We start from the raw sequence: 24,744 nt of genomic DNA, 5'->3' as shown, positions 1-24,744 counted from the left end.
GAAAAGGTTAAGACTCAAAAACCTCCTCTGAGTGTGAAACACTGAAATATCAGTCTTTCAACAGATGTAGAATAAAAGAGAAAACAGCATGTTCCTTAGGATTTGGATGGGGAAATGCCATGTCTTTGTATAAGCCAGAGGAAAATGTACATAGCGGATTAAATTGCCTAAGGTCCTTCCTTCTCTAGCTAATGGCAGGTGTGGCTGCTGTGAACGAGTGGCTGGTGCTAACGAGCAGTATCTTGATACTGAAATAAAATGACCATCTGATGGTGGGTCTGAGAATTATGAAAGGTTAATGGCAGAACTAACAAGCTGTATGCAAAGTCAGCTTGCATACAGCTCATTCATAAAGCAGTATGGAAGGATCAGGGATGAAGGTTATTTGTGCTCTCTGATGCTTACCTCAGGACAGGCACAGTGGTGGAGCATGGTACATATTAATCTACGTTACTGTATGTCCTATAGCTTGGAATTTTCATATTTTTTATAGGTTTTTCATCAAGAAACTAAAATTAACTTTTCTTTTTTTCTTTTCTTTTTTTTTTTTTTCATAATTTGGATGCATCAGTTGTAACATATAGTTCTGACGTGCTTCACAGCAGGGATACAGGTCATCTTGGATAAGTGCAATGTAATAGCTGCATCAGCAGGTAGAAGCAATTAAACCCTAACCTCTTTGCTCTCTCTGAATTTCTTCAGTACTTCTAATTCAGACAAAATGTGCTTACCTCAAATTATAGGCAGGATATATTACTTCAAATTCTGTGGTGAGGCTTCTCACTTCCCCTGAGAGAGCAACTCTTAAGTCCTCTCAAGAGAAGTTTAAGTAGAGCATCAGCCATGGGCACTTACTGTAGGTATGAGAGGCACACCTTGTTTTGCAGGTATGATGTAACCTGTAGCTCAATGTTATCCAACTAATTAGAGGAAAGTTATAGGATGAGCAGAATGGTGATATAAGATGTTAGAAAAGTAAGCATAGGACTTTTAAGACACATGTAAAATCTGCCTGGTGCCCAGGTTTTCACAAGACAGCTGTGTTGCCCTGTGGTTAAAGGATACAAGCTTGGCTTCTCTATGTTGTTGCTAGAGAGGGACCATCAGGGGCCAAAAGTTGTCATCAGTTTAATTTTTCTTCTCCTAAGTGAGGCCTGAGCTAACGGGTGAGAGCTCTATTTTACAGGTAAAGGTGGGTAACTTCTACGTTAGCTGGGCAAGGAAATTGTGGTATATATTACACTTGGATTAAATGTAAATGCTACTATATGTACATTCTAGGATTTCTTCTTACCTAATGGGATACAAGAAAAAGTCAGAATAGCCATACCTTTTGACATGCTGTCAGCAGTTGGACTGTGCTATTTTCCACCTCAGCTTCCCCCTTTTAAGTGCAGGAGAGCCATGCATTGGATTATTAGTGGCTGTGTCTGGGGCTCAGTTGCCCTGCCCATGGCAGGGGGTTTGGAACTAGGGGATCTTTAAGTCCCTTCCAAACCAAACCATTCTGTGATCCTACAGATCCAGCTACTCTGCTGGTACTACCCCTTGCTCCTCCTCATGCAAAACACTAGTGCTTTTTTGCCTTCTGCAGCCTCCACCTCTGTTCAGATGGGGGCCATTCCCACTACCTGGACCTCCTGCTTCTTTGTCAGAAGGGACCTTCCTTGTCCCTTCTGCTTCTTGAGCTGGGAGCAGAGATCAGAGTGAGCTCACAGAACGTGCAGCAGCGAAACAGTGCTCTCATCTGGGTGCTCTTTGTCATCCTCTGTTTTGTGAGTGCCCTGGGTCTGTTGTGCTGGCAACAAGGAGAGCCTGCAAAGGGAGTTGGATGTTACTCAAGGAGGTGCTCCTGCAGAAGTGCCAAGTGTCTTCAGTGCAAACTGTGCCTTATGTGAGACTTGTTCACTTGCTTGTAGGTTTCTTAGCATCTTGCTCTAGTAAGAAAAGGGGACAGTAGGAATACGGTTTGAACAAGCTGACTTCAAGTCACCCTTAATTCCCAACTACAGAGCATGTGCTTTTCTGTAATGAACTTGTCATTACTGTAATGTAATGTGTTTCCCCTAGTTCGTATTTTTTTTTTTAATTACTAAGTGCACAAAATGAGTGCTGTTTCAAAGCTGGGCTTACTTACAGGAGCCCTGCGTTCTTCCTGAGTGGAGCTGTGGCACTGTCATGCTGTGGAGTGGACTTCAGGAAATGGAGGGTTTTAAATTTCAGTCTGTGACAGCTCTTCAGGGCAGGTCCTGAACAGCAGGACAAATAGAACACAAATAACTACAGGAAATGCATGATATTTTGCAAGATGACAGATTAAAGGATTTAATAAACCTTCTGGTCTTAAAACAAACCATTCTTGATTTCATCACATACAATGTGGTGTAACACCTAGTTGAAGAAAAGGGGGCTCCCTTCCAAACTCATAGTGCCGTCCGAAGTGCCATCTTTTTGTTGGTGAAGATTGTCATTCACTAAGGTGTGAGGAGAAAACTTTTCTGAACACCGAGGGTGCTTTTGGTCTACCAGCAAGCAGGAGAACAGACTGATTTGAAATACATGAATTTCTTGTTCAAGTGAAAAATCTTATGGTAAAACACAGCAAAAGTTTCTTCAATACCTAGCTCTGTGGTGGGAGTGACTATAAACATTGAAGTCTGCAGTAGGTTGCTTTTTCAGCATCACCCTGTTTAGAATGATCACAAAAAAAAAAAAATAAAATCCCTTCTACTCTATTTTTGACTGAAAATTAGGATTTCAGATTTGTTTCACAAAAACCTTGAATTTTTCATCAAAAAGCTGGACACCTGAGGAACAAAGATAAAGCAAAAGCTATTTGAAATATCTTGCCATGAGCTTTGTTGTTTCATGTTATCATTTCTCTGTAAGAGATGAAATATTTCCCATGAAACACCAAAGAGACTTCCTTAGCATGTTCTAGGAAGGAGGGGGCAATGCACAGTGCATCATGAAAGATGCAGTTGAATCTGAGAGGCCAGCCTATATCCAATTTTAAAATTCTCATGAGACACCACAATAGCATTCCAAACCAAAGCTTTTTGGATTTTAACCTAAGAAATACTGCTCTATAGGGATGATAAACAATTTGTCAAGTCACGGGAACGTTCCATAAAAAATGTGTGCTTGTAGGGAAAAACAGAACAACCCCCTTTTTTTTTCTGGATGATAGCCTTGTGAACTCAGCCCAAGAAAGTCAGAACAAGTCCCCTCTGATTCATTCATTCATCATCCGTAAAGAAGAACTTCAACCATGGGACAGTGGTTAGTCTGTGTGTAATTCACAAGTTAGAAGAGAATCCAGCTTCATCTCTCATATAGCTGCTTCAGCTTTGGCACCAGGTTCTTATCAGTAAAATAAATAGATATGCCTGAATTATACATGGATTCAATTGGCATTGAACTTTTAGAAAGTTCAGTTGTGCATCTGAAATATTGAAATGGAGACTGCATTTCTGCTTTAAATACACACATTGGAAACGAGGTTGTAATGTGAGAAGATAACATTTTTATATAGTCATTTTTCTGGCTCTAACTTACAGTAGCTTTAAAGGTATTTTATAAATAAAGCGATCTAGTGTATTACAACATAGAATTGTACATATGGGATGTGTAATACAAACCTTAATGAAAGTTCATGAGAATGTAATGTGCAGAAGTTATTTTTAATTCACATTATCTTATCTGTTTTCAATTTTTTTCAAATTACAGAATGCAATTGGGCTGTCTTATGTGTTATTTCTTTGCCAAATTTAATTTGTTTCCAAATTTCCAAATTAAAGGCATTTTTTCTGTTACACTGTCAAGAAAAGCATCTGAAACCATTAAGTTCTGTTATATTTTTAACTTAAAAACCTTCAGAATATTGCCAATAGTATTTTTTCCAAACTTTGTGAAAATGATTTATCTCTGGGACAAAAGCTACCTCTTTTTTTTTTTTTTTTTTCTTTTTCTTTCTCTAGCCTGAGGGGTTTATTATCATCTTAAATTAAAAACCCCATGTAACCGGCTGCTCTAATGAATAGGGGCTTGGGGCCAGAAATCCCTGTTTGATTCTTGGACCCAGTTGAAACAGGAGCAAGTGATTATACAGCCCAGCAGCTGCTCTGCTGAGCAAGGTCTGTCGGTGGGAAGGAGACGCCTACTGTTGGTCTTCAGAGAGGCAGATCCCAAAGGAGAACTGTGTCCTCCTCCCCTCTGCCCAGATGGGCAGGATGTGTTTTGTTCTTGCAGTTTCAACATTTTGCCTGTTTTCTTGTTTGTTTGTTTTTCAAGAGGAATAAGACTGGGTGTGGGACACAAATGATGGTGGCAGTGAGTACTGGTAAAGGTGTGTGGCTGTTGTAAGCAATACTGAGTGGAGGCAGGCACAGAGGGGAAGCTGTGAAAGCATGTGGAAAAGGAGAAGCACAAAACAGAAGCAGAAATAGTAGCCACTGGGACATTCCTAAAGGTAGCTATTCTCTCATTTTGAAGTATGAAAGAGTGATAATGAAAGAACTCTTGAGTGCTTAAGGATGTGTCTGAATCCAGCCTGTAGAGACAGACCTGAGCTGCTTTCTGGCGTCTCTAAAAGAAACAGAAAATCACCCAAACTGTCAGGTTGTGGTCCACTGGTGGCTTCTGTAGCCTCTGGTGCAACTTCCAAAATGGTTTTAAGAGGAAGAAGTTGCATGGCAGTAGAGAGAGTGGATGGTGGAGTTGTCTGTTGCTTCAGGTCATATATCATGAAGAGCGACCTCAGGCTACTCTGGTTATACCACTCCCACCTTATGTTCTTCCTTACCCTGACCCTTGTTCAAGAAAAGAGAATTTATTTGAAAGTCTAAAGTTGTATTTTTCCCTTTCTCCTTTTTGTCTAGCAGGGTGTATGCAGTACTGGAGAGGGAACAGACAAAGAGACAGGAAAGAACTGACTATAAGAAATGAATACCTCCTTTGGCAGCACAGACCCTGGGAGACCTCTGGTCGTGCCTCCCTCTGACTTGCTCAAGACATGAAAGGGACATTGGACTCCTGGGGCAACCACAGCCCCAGAAAATGATATGGAACATGTGGCTGCCTATGAGGAGAGCCATTTCTGTGAGGGAGTAATGACGGCTCCAGGAAACAAATCACGTTGGCATCTGTCCTGTGACATAGGTGCAGATGAGACAAGATTGTCATGCTTACTTTAGAATGGGTACATACTTAGGTGCTTTCCTTACCAGGAAGCTTTTTTTTTTTTTTTTTCCTCTGCTGGTCAATATGATGTGCTCCCTCTACAGTGAGGTTCAAATTCTTCTCTCCTCTACACCAACACAGCCTTATAAATGCTTAAAAACAGTTCAGTACAATCACTCCAGCAAGGTTACTTAACATCAAACTTAGTTTTGGTCAGGGCCATCCACATAGCTAGATCCTTCATTTTAATTCCCTACAAGAGTGCCACATGGTTGATTTTTCCACCTTGTTTTCTTGGGAAAAGAAAAATCTTTTGGAAAAGTGGAGATAAATGTAGTTTTTCAGATTGTTCATATAATATTTCCTTCAAAGCAGGCAAAGGAAATGCCTAATTATCTGGAAACTCAGTTGGCAGGTTCTTCCCAGAGCTAGACTGTTCAATGCATCAGCCTGTCACAGTTAAATACTTTAGGGCTCACTTAACGTTTTTGATTACACCTGAGATGGTTCACAGAAGCTGTTTTGACAAGGCCTAATTTTCTGTTACTAAGCTGTCTGATTTTTTTTTTTTTTTTAATGAAGAGTTTAAATCCTAGTCAAAACAATTTCTCAGAATCTCCAAGCCTATAGTTATTCGTAACAGGGTAAGCATTGGCTATGCTTATTCTACCTGTCAGAAGGAGCCCAGTGAGTCTGAATGGTGAGTTTAAAGGTGTTTCCTAATCTGACAGTAAGCGGTCACCTCTTAACAAGGAAGGGGAGATGTACAGTATTGTACAGTATAGTATTGTACTGATCCTAGTTCTGTTCATTTTAAACACAAAAAATTAAACCCAACTGTTTATATATTTGAGTAACAATACATAACCAACAAGCTATTGCATACATTAAGTCCTATTATTTTCTATTGAACGTATTCCAAGCACTGTGTATTTTTCAGCAGTAGCCTGTCTGGAAAATAAGTGAAACTACTCTCACAGAGAAGGGGATGGAGAACCACTTCAGGACTTCAGATTTTGTAATGTACTTCTTTAAAAAACTAGAGGCTCAGTGAATGATCACCTATGGTAGATTTGGAAACAGCAAGCTTTTGTAAATTTTCTGCTGTTATTTAAGGTCTAATCTCCTCCTGCTGTTAAAGCTGAAATGAAGTTCACAGCCTGTGGCATACAGCATTTATCAAACAGTGAGGAAGATCCACAGAGACCTCGTAAATCCTTTGTCCAGTCTTCATCTGACCACAGTCACGGGGCTTCTTCTTCAGCCTTTTCTAGACCTTGGGAGCTGGGGCCATGAGAGTTATGGCACTCAGGAGTTGTTGGTTTTAGCACTACTTAAACATAACAGAGATTCACTGCAGTTCTCTTTATTATTTCACAAAAATGCTCATGAATAATAATTCAAGGAATTCTGCTATATGGTGGGTTAAAAAAGTACAAGGTTGTTTAAATAGGTTATTATACAGTACAGTGCTTGTTTTGATTAGATTTAATATGTGAGCTTGCTGTATGCTAAGGCATATTCAGCAGGACACATACAAAACAATGCTGTACTTGTTAATGAAAAGTTCACTTGACACAACATGCACCGGTGCTGTCTTCCTGGGACATGGATTTAGAGCTTTGAAAGATCCTTTCAGGGTCTTTCTTTGGTGTCTACTATACACCCAAGATAAAGAGACAGATTAAAAAAAAATCACAGGTAGATATCTTTCCAGGGGATCTTGGCAAGAGTTGCTGGTATCACCTATAGTATTTCCTATATCACTGCATCCCTTGCTGCAGCCTGTCAAAACAGGTGTATTTATAGGCCTTGAGGGACTGAAACAAGAAATCAAACATTTCCACTTTGCATAGCATCTTCTGTCCAAATTCCCAAGGACTGAGACTCAAAGGATTTTGATACGTTTCCAGTGATTACTTAGCTTTTCTGGGTATTTCTAAGTTTTCTTTAGTAATCTCCTACTGCTGTGCTTGGTCTTGGAATTAGGAAAAGTTGTTCTCTCCATAAACAAGGAAGTAATCAACAAAATACTAGTTGGCTTCAGAAAAAATCATGCAAGTATTAAAATACACATCAGAGAAAAATGAGGCTTGATCTCACTGAACATTATGAATTAAAGTGAATTAAAAAGCAGCGGATGAGTGTGATTAATTAGGACTATTTTGCTTAAAGAGAAAAAAATATGCACCCCGTGCTAAGACATTTTTTTGTGCTCTGCCTTGGCAGTAATTAAGCTTTAGGGTGCTAGAAGCTGCCTACTTGTTGTAATGGCCTGGAATAGTTAACAGAGTTACGAATACAAGCAAGAATCCTGCTAATTGTGCAATTCTACTGGCACTGGGGATTTGGCAGGAAGTCCTTACAGTGAACCTACCCTGGGTGTGTCGTCCTTTGTAGAGCATGATGCACAGCTTCGTGTGCCTGAGGCTGCAAGAAATAATCATTTTCAGCAGCAAGGAACTTGAATGCATAATTTCTCAGGGCTAACAGGACTTTTAAAGCGATTTATGTTTACTGTATTGCAGCATCCCACTTCTCCAAAAATTTCCAGCAGTGATGGTGCTGAGTGATAAGGTGATACAGTAAAGTGAATTGAGTTAATGGATGTAGTCCTAGAACGATAAAGGATTTCTTTAAAGGTGAAGTGCACGGGAAAGGAAGATTTTACACTTAGTTTCAAAAGGAGAGATTAATGGAAGTTCAGGGAGGGAGTATTCAGCTGGATCAATACTGAGGAAGGTGCCTCTTTTGGCATAATCCCAGATGGAAATAGTGGACAATGATAACAACATTGCAATTCATAACATTTTTATGACATGATTAAGTGGGAATTAAAGTGACTCAAGTGTTCAACACACAGGTTACTAAGGGCCAGCAGTTCATAATCTAGAAACTAAAGAAATTGAAATGCAGAGCTGCATTGTTTATCAAATGGCTGTCATAATACAAATAACTTAATCCTGGGAGACGTTGTTTCCATAAACTCCTATTCTCCAGAAAGCTGCTTGAACAACTCCTCTACTGCTGTGAACAGGGAATTGTTAACTCCTCCCCTTCTTCATGTCAAGCCATCAGTTTACAACCTTGTTGGCATTTGCTCCTGAGCAAGAAAAAAACGATGAAAAGTTTTCTGCTGGCTACAAATGCTCTACTCTTTGGAAATGTTCTGTTGACTGCAAATGATGTTTTTCTTGGTGTGTTGAATCAATAGTAGCAAAAAATTAAAATGGGAGTAGTTCTGATTGCATCTGGTTGCATCCTGGGGAAATGTCTACTCTTCCACAAAATCTGGTCACCTGGGCAATCATGCCCAGGAATGGTGTTTTGTGCTAGCTACAGCCATAAACTTCAAAACCATTGGATTTGGTTTATAGGACCAGGGTTTCATGTCCCTTCCCACGCCTCCTCTTTTTTTTACTCACTCTCAGACATGTTGTCTTCTCCAGCAGCTGCTTGTTTTTTCCCAAATATTTTCCAAATTCAAGGGCTTTCAGTTAGGTGTGTATAAGTTTGTGAAGAATGACAAAATATTTCTTTTGGAGAGTTTGCTTCTACCCGGGCTGATTGTCATTATATCATGGGAAGGAAGTAGATTTTTTTCCTTCATTTGTTCAGTTTTTCAGGTAGCTTTTCTGTTTAAACACATTTTAATTCATTTTGCAGTCATACTATTTTTTTCTTCTTTTTGTCATTGTAGACTGCAAATAGCAAGACAGATCTCTTGCTAATTTTTTTTTTTTTTCGTAGAAGAAAGAAAATTGGGTTGCACTGTGTAGCTGGCTAGTGATATTTCTTTTACATTATTGGAAATACCAAGGGTTCATGGAATATTTACTGTATCAGCAGCCTTGCTTCTAATGAGGTTCTTTGGCCTCTGTTCTCTGAGCTGGAGTAAAATGTTTGAAACACATTAACTACCATTTGATTGAAAAGTGTGTGTGTGGGGGGGAGGGTTTTTAACAGTGAGCTTTAAGTAAACTGCATCTTTTTGAATTTCCTGGGCAGCTGCCTTTCTCTCTTTGATGTACTGTGCCTGGTGATGCTGTTAATGAAATGCATAATTATGTGTTATATAATAAAACAGAGCTAACATGAAGGTGGCTAACAGACTATAATGATGTGGAGGCCTGAGAAACTCAGGACCGTGGGGGTTGTTGAAAAGTGCCTCCGGTGACAAAGAAGATATTTAAAGAGCTTTGAATAACAGTGCTAATAAATTAATTGTGGTCTGTGTGCATGTGTGTGCAAATGATATATTTCAATATTTTGTATATAGAGAGAATATTGAAAAAAATAGGTGCAATTTACTAGGCTGCTGATGTATGAAGTGTCAGCGCCGACTGCTTCCAGCGTCTATTAGCGCTGCTGGCTTTGCATAGATGGGTGCCCTAGGCAAAGAAATTTTTGGCACAGCCTGCTATACCCGGAAGATCAAAAGGAAAAAAAAAAATCTGGCAATATACACAGAGAGTAAATTGCATCCTAAAAAGCAGCCCCTAAAATGCAGTCTTGGAATGAATGTCAATAAATGAAACATCACTTTTAATTGCTGAAGAATTATTGGTGTTTGGTGGCTGCCCCAACTTTCCCCCTTCCTTTCTCTATTTTTGTCACCTTTATTTTCTCTTTCCCTCTAATACTCTGTATAACTTGTTCCCTTCTTAGATTTTTTAGGAACTGGTTTGAACAGATAACTATTTTTAGTGGAGAGGCTGCATCATCTTCCAGCCCTGGACCACATGGGTTCCTAATTTTGCTGGGCCATGGCTGGGCTTGCTTGGTGGCAGCGCTGTGCTTACTGGGGCCTGTCTGCAGGCAGAATTAGCTTGCAGGGAGCTCCAGTGTGAATTTACAATGTGCTGGTTACTTGGCACTAATTCCCTGGGTGGGTGCTTCTAGTACCTACTGAGAGTGCTTTTGTGCGAGTTAGCTCTCAGAGTGCTTTTGTGTGAGTTAGGCTTGCTCCTTTTTGAAGGTGAAGTATGTTGTTTTTCACTTAAGGTGTGCCAAGAGTACCCGAATGGGCAGTTAGTGCAGAGTAGCTAATATGCAGTAAATTCACACCCAGGCTCTCTGCGTGCTGACTTCCTCGTACAGACGAGTCCCGAGGCTCTGCACTTTGTCTCTCTCAGCAGGGAGCAGATGGCCCTTCTCTAAACAGGGAGACTACTAATAAAGCCTTATGAAGTGCACATATATGCGTGTGTGGGTTTGTGTGCGTCCTTATGTTTGTATAAGATAACTTGAATCTATCGTGTTTCTTGGATTAATTTGTGCTTCCTTGATTTTCATCAAGATACCCTAAGGAGAACTTTGCTGCTGCATTACCGGCATCCTTGGCATTAATGGCTTTAGCTTCTAGCTACAAGGTTTTGACAGATTTTGTTTAATTCTTCATTTTCCTTCGCTGCTGAGTGGCATACTTCTACTGTGTGAGTGACTGCGCTTTTGTGAGCAAATCTTTATTTATTGCAATTCCCTTCCCCAGCATTTCTAATTTGATCTCTGGAGTATATTCTTGTATTTTGTATGCTTTTATTGTTAATAAATGCTATTCTACGACTTGAAAACTCCCAGTAAGAAGGAAATAAGGTTTTCTCTAGGTCTCTAAATACTTGGATGTGGAATCAAATCCATCTTTTATAAAAACGTTGCTTTAGACTAGCATCACAAATAACTTGATCTATAATTAGTGTATACAGATTCATCTTAGCTTAAGCTCATGTGATGGGTTACACTTTCATGCAAAGTTTTCTTGACATTTTAGAAATGATTTTATCTGTTCTTTGTGCTCATGCTTCAAATGTATAGTTGATCTCTAAGTCATCTGCAGACTTGCTTTAAAGTGTTGCTTTAGTATTACCTATGTCCAAGAAAATTTCATATCACAAAAACTGACTCTCCTGTTCCCATCTGTAGTGAGAGTTCAGGACAACTGTAGCTGCTCTGTTTTGGCCAAAGTTTCAATTTACTTACATATAGAAGATATTGCTCAAAATGCTTTTAACATGTCTTTCTTTAATGACCTCAGCCATGATAGCCTGCCAAAGATAAACAGCATTTCTGCTTGGCAGGCATTAACTCTTGGAGGAAGTTTTGTCTGACACTGAACCCAGAGGCACTTGCTCTGAGTGTTTGCTTTGCTGTGTTCTAGAGAAGAGCCATCCTCACAGATCCCAGCACTCAGGAGGGCTGCAGTGCTGAGGAAAATCAGCACCAGCCACAGAATTTCTCAATAGCAGATGTAAAATGTTGCTGAATATTTGAGAGAATAAAAGAAGAGGGTGCGGGCCAGGCCAGCTTGACTGTTCCCACTAGAGGATGGGAGGGTAGAAAGAAAGGATAAAATGGGATAAAGAGCAAGGAGGGGAGCCTGGAAAGCCAGCTTTCTGGTTCTTGCTGTTCTGGAGGTAGTCAGGTTTGCTGCTTCTGGGATGAGCAAGCAATGATAAGGCTCTCATGGAACCAGGCACACTCTTGTGCTCTCTACAAAGTTGGCAATAATGTCCACTTGTTCCTTCCCATAGTCTGCCTGCATTTGCCCTTTCCTTGGGCTGGCCTTCCTGGTAACCTCTTCTTTTGTCCTTTCTGGAAGATGTCTCATTTGCTGGATGCTTAGCTTCCTGTGGCTAGAAGAAAGGAGGAGCACATGGCTTGAGTACTCAAGTCTGTAGTCAGTTCTTGTCCATGCCCAGGGGGTTTCCACTGATTTTTGGAACAGTAGTAATGATATCCACACAACTTAATGAATGCTTTCTCCCTGTAGTCTGGGGGAGATTACTTCTTTGCAGGTTAAAGCAATCACTTGAGAATGTTTTCAGAGCACAAAGAGTTTTTAAAGTTAGAGTTTTAGAGTGCTTTTATAGCTTTTTAGAGTGCTTTTATATTAATTTTTAATGCTTGTATTATTCCAGAAGAGTTCCCCATAGCAAGATACTTTAAAAATAACCTTAAAAGGAATCCACAATAAAGGAGTCTCCATCTGTGTGAATGAGTTGTGGCAGATACGCTGAAGCAATTCTTAAAATCCCACAGTTGCTGTTTTCCTTTCAACTGACATGTTCCTGGTGTTTTTAAATAAAACAGTTGAACACTAGGTTTAAAAAGACATTCAAAGAATGCTGTGCTGTTATTAGAAATCCTTAGCTATGTCCAAGCAGAAAGGACAGTTGCATGACCCTGTCGTGCATGGCTGAACGTGCCACGAGTCCCTTGTTGACATATACCCTAAATCATCCCCAATGTTATCATTCTGAACCCAGAACTGAGACGGCACAAGGGAGAAAGTATAAAGCCTGGATAGAAGTGCTACAGCTTATCAGGCAGAAATGTGTTTATTGGCATTCGTTGAATGTGGATGCTTGGAGTACTTAACAATCTCTAGCTAATGAGCTCTATTAAATGGCAGTGTGCTGCAATTCACTTTGTCTGAATTGGAGAGAAATTTCTGGGCAAAAGCCTCTTAGTGTTAGGAGGGAAGTTTGCATATTTTATTCCAGGATAATTTTTAATGAATAATCTTTTTTTTTTTTTTTTTTTTTTTTTTTTTTTTAAGGTGCAATAATAGGGGAAATAATGGGAAGGAGACAGCAGTATTAATAATAAGAAAACAGTATTAAACGACCATAAAGGGAATATTTCTGTGCAGCCATTTTCACCAAGAAAAATATTTGACCTAGTTGTGAGTTGGGCTTAGACAGATTAAGTACATTCACATGACTTCATGCACAGTGATTCACTCCGAATCCTTTGTTCAATGGTGGTTGTATTGGTGTGCTTCATGAAGTCACTGCCACCGTAGCTGTTAAATATCTGCAGGATATGTGAACTCAGACTACCTTTGCATTGCAGTGTGCTAACTATATTGTGGCTGTGTCCATCTGTGGAGGCAAAACTAAATAATCAAAGGGGGATATAGTATTAAAATATGTTAAATACTTTCCCACTCTCCTGACCATACCCTGTAGAGAGAAAATGCAAGTGTACTCAGGTAAGATACTTTAGGTACCATAGCCTGTGTATGCACTCTGTTTCCCTACAGCAGGTGTTGTTGTAGAAAGATTGATAGATTTGTGATCGCAGGGAAAGGGATGCCTGCACCATGCCTTGTACTGCTGAATGCTGTTCAACATGGTAACTGTGTGATGTTCCTGCTGCTTGATCTCCTGGGCTTGACTTCTGCTGAAAGCTTCTTGTTCCCTTTTCTGGCATCTTTCAAGACGATGTTTGTACAAGGAGCTTGTTCTGTCTCGAAGCAGCAGTATGGGAAAACAATTTTATATCTCCTGAGCTCAGCAAGAAAGAAAAATATTTGGATTTGTTTGCATTTTTTAATATTTGTCACAATGCCAAGCTATTTAAAACAATCTGGCTACTCTTTCTCTACTTACCCTGCTTTGATACTGCAAAATTATCACAAGCCACCTGAAATATGGGAATCAGATGTGAGTTTTAATGCCAGTGCAGTGCTTCAAGATGATAGGAACGGGAGGGGGAGCTGTCACTGCATCAGCCAAGGCTTTTTGGTGGAAGTGTTGATTGATTACCTATCCCTGGGAAGGAGAGGGAGTCCTCTTTACTGCAGGCAAGGTGACTGAATTGCTTCCTGCTCCCATGTGAAAGAAGTAGGTAGTCCTTTGCAACCCATGCTATTGTCTCTAGCTGTCAGAAAGAAGGAAAAAAAAAGGAAGTCCTTTGTTCTCTCTTCTCCTTAGGTAGAGATCACAAATGATGTCCAGTCCTTGCTGCTGATAATGCTGGCTGTCATGGTGGCCAAGATGGTTGGTGATTTTTTTAACGCGTCCCTGTACAGTTCCCTCCTGAGGCTGAAATGCATTCCCTACTTGGATGTGGAACCTTTTGTTCATCACGGGAAAAAATGGTGAGGTCTCTTTTGTTGCTGATCTGTAAGTTTTCTGTGTCGTGTTCTGCACTGATAATGTGTGGGTCCTCCGTGCTGTGGAGCTTGGAAGGACAAAGGGCTAAAATGTGACCCTGATCCTGATTGTGGACCTCATAGGGCAATACATGTATTCTATATGAACAATGGATATTCCCTTTCTCTTATTTTATGGTAGGATCTGAATTACCACTTTCACCAGAGCCCCGAGAGCACTAAGTACTCTATAATGCCTAAACTGTCTAGTTAGATGCTGTTTATTAGAGCAAGTGGTCCAATAGAGAATCTAGTAGAGGTTTTCAGAGAGTTGCAACTGTTTCTTGTGAACAGATGCCATAGAGCAGAGGAACAGCAACAGTTTGTAGAATCCCTCATGGTGAAGTTTGCCTTACCTAATTTGTGGATGACTGGACTAGGATTCCTGCGTATTCAGTACATTTTCAGGCAGAGTCCTGCCATCCAAGGATAGCAATTTGAGGCAGGTTGGATGAATGGTCTTCTGGAAGTGCCTCCACTGACTTAGACTGAATGAATAGCCTGGAAAAAAATACATTTTATTAGGTCAAATGAGATTAACCCTATTTGTCCTGTATATGAGCCAGTATCTGAAATTTCAGTCTGCTGATGAACATTTATAATCAGTAATTGAACCATTTATAATCAGTAATAAGAACCATTTTCTCTTCTAAATGTAGGTTCTGGGTCTACAGTTACTTGTAGGTAGTGAGAACTGTACTGTTGTCTTTTACAGAATAATGCAGAAATGCTTTTTCTTTAAGGTATTCTGTAGGAATGAAATAGGTAACGTGGTGAAAAAATAGAAGGAAAATTGAATTTATTTACTTACCACAGGAAGACTTTTTGTTTTCCTTAAAGGATATTTGGGTAGTATATGTCCATGACCAAAGCTAATTGTAGGACATTTTTGCTGTCATTTCTCACGGTACTGGGGTTTACTAGAAAATATCATATTTTCAAACAACCCTTCAGAAGAATAAAAACTTGTTCTATCCACACTTTATAACTTTCTTCTAAATATAGCTATATCTGAAAGTTTTTAGCAGGCACATTGAATATTGGTTGTACTCTAACTGTATTTGACATGAGGGAGAAAAAGCCAGCAATGTAGTAGGAGGAAATGAAAACAATCTGTGATATTAGGGATGACTTCTATATGTAACATGGCAGACAAAACAGAGGGGAAGAAGTCATTAAGTTCCCTTTGGTGTTCCAGTTATATGACAAGTCCATGAAAAGAATTGTAGCTATTTTCCTGGTTCAGAGTGAGGTCCCATTCCCTTGAAGGACAAATCTATCTATCAATCTATACATATATCTATATAAGAATAATCTAATTTCCCTCCCACTCCTTTCCCTTTACTCTCTAGGAACATTAAAGGAAGTTCCTGGCTAATGTGGTCACAGAATATACTGATACTCTAAAATAACAACAAAAAAATAGTATCACAACTTGGTAAAGCTTTATAGATGGTCACCTTCCAGACTGCTATTTTTAATCTAAATCTTCTTAAACAGTCTGGATAAACTATGGCATCGACCCATTGCTTGGTCTCTCTGGCACACTTCTTGGATGCTCTGTTACCTTATTATCTCCTCAAACAAATGGAGTTTTACCATTCAGTCACTTCAGACCTCCAGAATTTGGACCAATCCTTTGATCTGTTTTATAGTTTAGGCATCCCCAAATCTTAAATACTGACTCAAGGCAATTCTGGATTAATAATGCATCTCTTGATGTCATGTCATAATTTAAACAAATTATGATATTTTGCACACAGTCTTTGTAAGCATTCTAAAAGCAAGCTCCTGTTATAACCTAGCTATAAAAATACTCAGATTAAGATGACTGTCAAAAAAAAAAAAAAAAAAAAAAAAAAAGCTGGTTTACATGTTTGCATGCCTCTGTTTCCACATTACTTCTGAGCATCCCTGAAACTTGACTCAAAGTTCTACAGAAAGGTGGCAGGCCATGCCTTTTCTTTTCATGATTTTTCCATGCAGATCAAATTTTCTCATTTGTTTTCTCTTTTTTTTTTTTTTTTTTTTTTCCTCTGACTGGTCCTGCAGCTAACAAGATGCTGTGGAAGCTTGCCTATCTTATTCCCTAGACTTCTATTGCAGGGCGACTACCCTGACTATCTCAGGCTCTGCTGTTTTCAAGTTCCATGTATTTGCTGCACTTTGAAGGTATTTTTATTCTTCACATATCATTCAGATATCATTTTGCACAGATTGTCTTCTTTCTCTGGCAGTAACAACTTGGCAGAGAGTTTGCAATCACAGTATTCCTGCTCTGGCAAAGCAGAGGTGACACAGTTACACACGGGGCAGGTTCTGCATCACCATTCCTCGATTAACTATTCTGTGAGAACACAAAATGTATAAATTGTGCACTTCTGGATTCCCCAAATCATAACAGGGAATGAGATCAGCTGTGTTGGAACTGGTAGCTAACATGTATTTATAAACAGGTGATAAATTGTATTTGTGTATGCAGAATGAAAGGCTTGGATAACTAACAGCTTGCTTAAGAAACATATAAATGCCACATAAATTGGGATGCTTCTTCGACTGAAAGTGAAAAGCCTTTGGAAACAATGTCTAGTTGGTATCAGGGAGGAAAAATGTGAAATTCAAGAGAACATATATTTTTAGGCACCCCGCACTCTTACTGTATGAGAGAAAGTACGGATCTTCTCTTTTCTATTTCTTGATAGGTGTTAAGGATGAAAAGATCTGTATTAGATCAGTAGTTCATTCCTCTTCCTGGGCTGGATAACATCTCCAGGCACAAGATTTCTTGGGCACTTAAATGAGAAGGGAAAAACAGCTTTTAATTGATCAAGGGACGTCAAGGCCCAGATCCACAAAATAATTTAACTCCTAACTCCTGTGGAAATAAGTGGGTATATTAAGAAGCTAAATTATGTACTTGCTTACTTTGAAGACAACTCTGTAAACAGTGTTATAAGTGAGACTGGTGGAAGCAAGAGCTTGATCTTCTGTGGTTTTCCACTACCTAACTCCTCCTTAGGCACTGGCATCTCTGGATGCCTTTCTTCCTACAGAGCAGACAGGCTTGAGGTTTGTTTTCTTAATACTTCATTGATCTGTTATATTCCATGCCCTGGCTGATAAGGCTCCAACCACAGCTGTGTCTAGTACATGGCTGCTATAGTGCACCATGATTTCTAGCTATGTCTCACACCACCGTAAACACCCCTCTTATAAAATCTGGTTCACTGGAACACTCGGAGCTGCTGGCTGCCAGGGAATGTTCTTTAATGAGGGTAAGGAGTACTTGAACACATCTACGTCTTGCCAACTCTTCCTGCTTTTTATAAGCTACTATACACTTCAGAGAGAAAATATCTTAGAGGCTACATTTTAATGGGACAAGTTTACTTAAGAGCTGAGTGGAGCTGGTGCCAGTAGTTCTGTTTTGTTCTAGCTTAATATTAGCCTTGTCAAAGTTCTTATAGCGTCTCCTGGGTGTTTCTGTATTGCATACCATATAAAGCTGTTTTTAGGAGCCAAGAATTTTAGCTGGAATATATATTATAGTGGTCTCATTATATATTTTTTTAAAGTGTATCAGAGGTGGCCCTATATTAAAGATCCACGGAACAAGGGTGATTTTTTTTTCCTTTCTCCTTGCTGGTTTTCCCTTAGCCCACACTGCAGACGTTGGATCCAGATTTTGAGCCAACCCAAGTTGGAGGGTTATTTGGGATCCAAGGTCCTGGTTTGGCCTGTTATAAAAATTGGGGTAATTAGTGAACTTTTTAGATGAGGCTTTGGATTTTGAAAATCACCAGACTCAGGGGGTATGTTTTTGGTTTGGGCCTAGGCTAGCAACTACTACACTAAGAGTTTCCTTGCTCATCTTGCTGACAAAAGTGTTCATTCAGGGCCAATTTACCAGGATGCACGTGGTGCATCCCATCTCGCCTCTTTGAAAAGTCAGCGTGTCTCATGGCTGCTTAGCACTTTCATCCTGAGAGGCATCATTAGGGGGTGGACTTGGCAACGTCTTCGCATCAGAGGGCACCCAGCCCATCTTTTGTAGAGTGCTTGTGGTGGAAGCTGGATCCTGTTCTGGCTGCACAAAGGAAAAGGGAGCCGCTGTAACAAGGCCACACTTTGTCTGGGGAGAACCCTGGCTGCTGCAGAAATGATGGAGGGAAGGTGTTGAAATGTGGGTGAGATTTATTAAAATTATATGTGGGCTTTAAGTTGCCTCTCTGTCAGGCTTAAGCAAACATGGCAAGGAACCATTTTTTTTCATCTCTTTTTTTTGTCTATTCTCCCATGCTGGGCTTTGAGTTTAGTATGATTCCATTACTTGGGAAGCAACTGTGCAAAGCCATGACAAGGCAGTACTGGCCTTCTGACAGAAATCCTATGGCAGGGCCAGATGTAGCTTCACGTGCTTTATGAAGAAGAGCAGCATGGCCTCACCTTCTTTTCAACAAGGGTTTGGTGTTCTCATGTGGGATGGTGAAAGGACTTATTGTGCCTTTTTGCCCTGCACCAGATCCCACAGATCTCCATGCAAAAGTTCAGCCTCTCTGCCTTCATAGTCCTGTTAATCTGCAAAGAAGTTAATATTAGCTTGTTTCACTGGGCTCTGGCCATCAGACTGTGATGGGCTCCAAATTATCCCAAGCTATTCCTAAAAAAAACAGTGCATGTGAATCTGGTGCACATGAATTTATGTGAAGAACAATGTCTTAATGTGAACATGAATGAGAGGTAAACTTAGAGGTGGGCAGAGTTGCAGCTATGTATTAACCTGGATACTTACCTTATTGATGTACTTTTTGCTCTCTGACAGGTGGTGATGGAAAACACCCTTTAGCCTGTAGTTTTCTGGAGATCTGATTGTCTTCCTTTACAGGATTTAGGGGAAAACCAGATCTTAGTGGCAGTGAGTGATCTACAAAAATGACATAATGGGTCATTTCAGTCCATTAGGGCAGTGTCTTCAGAGACCAGAGACACTGTTTTCTCAGAATTTTTTAATGTTAAATTTCACCCCGCATTTCACACTTAATATCAAGTGAGTTCAGTGTCCAAATATGAATAATGTCTCTTAGGAAAAAGCCATATCTAAATAGAGTACTAATATTGATATAGATTCAGATGAGTCAGAAAAGAAGGCTATACAGACAAAAGCAGGAGACCAAAGGGAACTTGCAGTTCTGTTGTAGAGTCTGCCTCATTTCCTCATATTGCTTTGGTCAAAACAATTTATTTCTCAGTTTTCTCAGTTAAAAAAGAGATGGTGCCTAGATACCTCATGTAGCTTTCAGCATTGCTGTATTAGTAAAGTGTTGTCAGTTCTTAAATGAAAGGCCTTGTGAACCCTAAAAGATGATTTTCAACCTGCTCTAATTTTGACTATTTAATGAAACTACTATCTAAAGGCATGGTGTGAATCAAAATGACTTTATTTATTTAGATTGTTAAAACCATATAAAGATGCCCAATATTCTGTTTGCCTTACTGTTTATTTTTAGAATGGAGTCTGGAAAAACAACAACAACAACAAAAAAAAACCCACAAAACTCTTCCCATGCAACAGTAAATACCAGCAGATACAAGCGTTCCTCCAACCTAAAATAAACCTTTCCCACCCTTAGCCATTCCCTTTCCTAAAATGTCCAGGATGAGAGCTGTACCTGGTGCTGTGCTCTCAAGGTTAGGAGTTGCGGGCTTACATGGGGCAGTGATGTGGAGTAAGTGTGAAGCTGGCTGAGAGGAGAGCTTGTGGAGACATGGCCAGCAGCACTCTCCTTTGGCAGGAAGGGCTGGGGGCTGGCTAATAGCTTGCTGATGACCTCCTGCAATTTACAAGGGTGTTGGTAGGCACTGCAGTCCTCTGAATGGAGTATATACAATGGAAGCATGAATACAGGAAAATAATGACAAGAATAGTTAAGACAAGCCAACAAGCTGTCTGACTGAAATCCTTGGAGAAGCTTGTAAATACTTTAATGTTTATACATGGCCTGTATATTTGCACAATTACCTTTCCGTGAGCCTAAAATGTTTTACACTGGAATATTTTCAGGCTCTGGGAAATGGTGTTTTCTGATATGTCTGAAAACTGAAGGGTCAGCTTCTCCATCCCTTCATTTTCTTTCATTTTTGTCAGGAGAAATTTAAGCTGGTTTTCCTCCCTTTCCAGAATATGCAAAAGGTAAGTGTTCTACCAAGGTTGTATACTGATCACAATCACTGTGCACTAGGAAGAAAACATTTTGTATTTACTAGTGAATGTTGTACTCCATAGTGAGATTTTTAAGGGAAACAAACTTATAAGAAGTTTGAAAGACTGGTTTGGTGAAGTTGGGCAAAATCCTGAGGACAAAGTTTGGATGCACATAGACACAGATCACATATGGTGAGTTTTGAAGCAGTTGTCCCATTCCTTTGGTTTCTGTCACAAGGCACTTCTCTCACCTATCTAAAGCAAGGTCCTCATTAGGGCGTGAATGGGACCACCAAGGGGTTGGTAATCCTGCTGCAAGTATTGGGCATGCTATGTCAATGGACAGGACCTTAACATGAGATTGTGGTTCTTGCTGTAAGGTCCATCAGGAGACAGCCCTTGTATGTCAAGGTGTCATTAGTGACAGGTCCCTTTGGATCATGGAGAAATCTTTCCACAGATCTCTTAGCTGACACTGCAGCCTGCTCAATGCTGAGGGCGGGATGACAAATCCACACTGACTCTTGATGCATTTTCCATTGCTGGGGAGTCCTGTGAAACTGAAAGAAGTGACTTCTGCACACTTTCCACAGGAGGAAACGCACTCAAGCAGCATCTGGAACTAATAACCTGTGTTTCAGAGCTAGCTGGCTGGCAGCGAACAAGCTGCTCCAACTCCTACAGGTCTGTATGTAAAATATGCATGCAGGGACTTTCAGCTGTGGGAAACTGAACATGGCTTCTGCTGGCCCAGCTCGAAGGAGACTCCCTTCTAACTCACCTGGGAGGACAGGCTGCCTGTATGGGTACCACAGCAGCCTTCAGATGTGGCTGCACACAGGTGGAGCATGCACACAGGCACAGGCACAAACCATCTCCAGCCACTGGATGGGGTATTCCACTAATTGGCTGAGTCTCCTCTGGTGTCTGGCCACCATTTGGCAGATACTGACAGTTTCCACTTAAAACCAGCCAACCTTGCCGGAAATCCAGCTGTGCCGGCAGAGCAGCCGATCTCATGAAGATGTCATTGAACAACTCTTTGAATTCATTCAAGAAATGGTGGGGCTGACTCAAAGCTCACTGAAGTCCCTGGGGAGCCTTTGCTGGATATGGGAACACAGACATCCATTTATGTAAGAGCTGTATTTTGATATTCTTGAGTTACGTGTAAGGATATCATCTTTATTATTGCTCTGGCGACTGCTTCCGAGTTCACCTTAAGCTGAAATTAATTCTCTTTGCTGTTCATGCATATGTCACTTTTTCTGTTCCTGTGAGTGTTGCTATATCCTCATAAATATTAGGAGCTTGTCATAGTGGTTGTCATGATGGAAAGAATTATTTATTTGCAATGAGGAAACAGATGGCACAAAATACTTTAATGAATTTTAGCATGCTTGAGAAATGAAATACCCTTTTTAGAAATAATATCAGTTTTGCGAAGCTGCTAAATGCCATTTCACACGATCACAAGGGAGGCTTGTTTTTCAATACATTGACTGTACACAGAGACACAGCAAAACTAAGGCGAAAGAGGGCACAAAATGGAGTAGTTTTATGAAAAGTCATAAAGCCATGAACACAGTTTTATTAGCTGCTGCCATTCAGTAAGTGGGTTTGTGACAGTAGGTGAATGGGAGATGAAAGTGACAGCACATGGAAAGAGCCCAAAGAAGCTGAGTCCTGCCTAGTGCTTGGAATAAGGAAGGAGAGAAGGAAAGCAAGTCAGACACACTAAATCCTTTCCCAGAACTTTTGCTATATATGTTGACCATGTTGTGTTGTAGGTACGGTGCCAGGTGCAGAGAGATCACCACTCATTTTCTGGAAGAGCACATAAGTAATACCAACTTTGGTAATTTTATTTTTAACTGGGATGCAAGTACAAGCATATTCTCCATTTGTAGAGGTGGGTCCTTGCCATAAAGTCACAATATAGGAAAAAAAAAACACACCACAGATCCTGCATGTGAAAGGTACCTGGAAAGCAGGGGGGTTATTTAAAGAAATATTTACAAAATAATGTATATGTAGTGTATGTGGAAAGTTGTAGCTTACAGTATTTTTAAGAAAAAAAAAAAAAAAGGAATGGAATAATTCAGTTGAAAGAGACATCAAAGGGTCATCTAGGCCAACTGCTTGACCACTTCAGGGCTAAACAAAACATGGTTTAGTGGTGGACCTATAGGTGGATGGTTTGACTTAGCGATCTTAAAAGTATTTTCCAACATAAAAGATCCTATGATTCTAAGCTATTGAGGGCATTGTCCAAATGTCCCCTGAACACTGACAGGCATGGGGCACCAACTACCTCTCTAGGAAGCCTGTTCCAGCGTTTGACCACCCTCACAATAAGGACATTTTTCCTAATGTGCAGCCTGAAACCCCCTGGCACAGCTCTGTGCCATTCCCACACACACTAACACCAGTTACCATGGAGCAGAGGCCAGCTTATCCCTCTGCCTCCCCTCCTCAGGAAACTTCAGGGAGCAGTGGGGTCACCTCTCAGCCTTCTTTCCTCCAGACTACACATCCCAGGTATCCTCAGCCTCTCCTCACAGGACAGGTCTTCCAGTTCCTTTACCACCTTTGTTGCCCTCCTCTGGACACTTTCAAGGACCTTATCAACCTTTTTATATTGTGGAGCCCAGAGCTGCACAAAATATTCAAGGCAAAGCCAAACCAGTACTAAACACCGTGGGAGAAATTCCTCTTTTGACCATCTGGCCATGCTGTCTTTAATACACCCCAAAATGCAGTTTGCCCTCTTGTCTGCCAGGGCACACTGCTGTTTCATGCTGAGCCTGCAGCCAGCAGCTCCCCCACGATCCTTTCTACTGAACTGCTCCCCAGCTACTTGACTCCCAGCCTGTACCTGTGTCTGGCATTGCTCTGTCCCAGGTGCAGAACCCGGCATTTTCCCTTGTGGAAATTCATACATCGATGACTGTCCAATTCTCCAAGGTATCTAGATCACTCTGCAAGGCCTCTCATCCATGTAGAGAGAGTCAACAGCACCTCCCAGTTTAGTATCATCAGCAAGCTTGCTAAGGATGCATTCAACTCCTGCATTCAGATCATTGATAAAAATAATAAACAGAACTGGCCCTAGAATTCAACTCTGGGGAACGCTGCTAGTGACTGGCCACAGTTTACTATGGTTCCCAATATGCTTATGGCATAAGAAATGGGCTAGTATTTTTGGAAACTGGAATGTTGAAATTTGAGTGGTTAAATGCCTTACTTTCCCAATGCATGAACAAATGGAAGAAGTGCCTTTGCTCAAAACCCTGGCTGTAAGTGTCAAAACCTTCTATTTTCAGAACTGGGATTAGGGTAAAATCTGTATCTCCAGATACCACTGGTATGTTTTAATAACCTGACCACCCTTACTCATTACAAAGTGTCTGATTCTTAGAGGTACTGAGCAATCAGAGATGTATCTTCTCATGTATTTTTCCATCTGTATTGCTTTAGTTCACTTATTCTGTAGTCTGTTAGACCTAAATCTCTATACCTTTTTTTGACTAAAAGGTCATCTGATAATGTGTCTGATTATTAAAACATTTATTGTTTTCACTGTCCATTCCCAAACATTTTTAAGCCAGCATTTCTAATATACTAGTCAGTACTTTCTTGGACCAGGCAGAGTGGAAAAGCTAAGGTGGCTGGTACAGTACATGAGGGTGGAGGCCCTGAATGAAACTTTTATAAAAATGGTCTCATAGGAGCTTTCCTCTCTTCTTTCCAGTTTGTATTAGTTTTTTTGGCATATGTTTGCAAGAAACTCATCATGTCATTGCATTTGAACTGCAAGAGCCAGCTTAGTATTTTGTGAATTTTCCTTGGAAATTGCTCTGCGGTGATCTATCCAGAGAACGTGCAATTCCCTTTTTTTTCAGTTATAAGCAAGATCACGAGGTATTTATTTTAGCACACAATTTACTTGTTTCTCCCGGCTTATTCCTATGGAAGTTTGTTTGAAATGTTTATTTGGATTTAAATTGCTTACACTGGTGTAGTTTTGAGAAATGACTTTCTTTGCTTCTGGTTGGATATAATGCCAGGGAAGATGGATTCTACAAAAGCTTAACATTTTATTTTTATTTATTTATTTTTTTTAATGGCAAAGATTTCTAGTGGCTCAGATAATCATTTGGAAAATGCAAGAATATCTGAATCATTCCCTTTCTGAATATGCTAGTAAGCAGTGTAATTAAACATCAAGATAGCAAATCCATCTTTGGTCCTTCTCTCTGTGTACATCTACACACATTTGCATGTGTATGAGTACTACAGATACAAGGGATGTCATGCAAATATAGATGCCTGTGGTGACATAGACTTTGTATACAGGGATTGAATGTTATCAGTTGTTCAGTTATTAGGTAAAATTTGGCCTTTTTCTCTATTAGATGTC

The 24,744-nt window shown here is 40.2% G+C and overlaps 1 protein-coding gene across 1 annotated transcript in view; it reads left to right on the top strand.

Moving 5' to 3' along the window:
• Window positions 1-24,744, top strand: part of LOC116486700 (chloride channel protein C-like) — a 76,455-nt gene that overhangs the window by 28,521 nt on the left and 23,190 nt on the right. The window contains exon 12 of the mRNA XM_032183129.1: window positions 13,899-14,065. Within this exon, the coding sequence (XP_032039020.1) occupies window positions 13,899-14,065 (167 nt within the window). The remainder of the gene's footprint in view (window positions 1-13,898; window positions 14,066-24,744) is intronic.

This window comes from Aythya fuligula, chromosome 2 (assembly GCF_009819795.1).
Source record: "Aythya fuligula isolate bAytFul2 chromosome 2, bAytFul2.pri, whole genome shotgun sequence".
NCBI lineage: Eukaryota > Metazoa > Chordata > Aves > Anseriformes > Anatidae > Aythya > Aythya fuligula.
The sequence above is the reverse complement of the archived record's forward strand: the minus strand, read 5'-3'. Positions and strand labels throughout refer to the sequence as shown.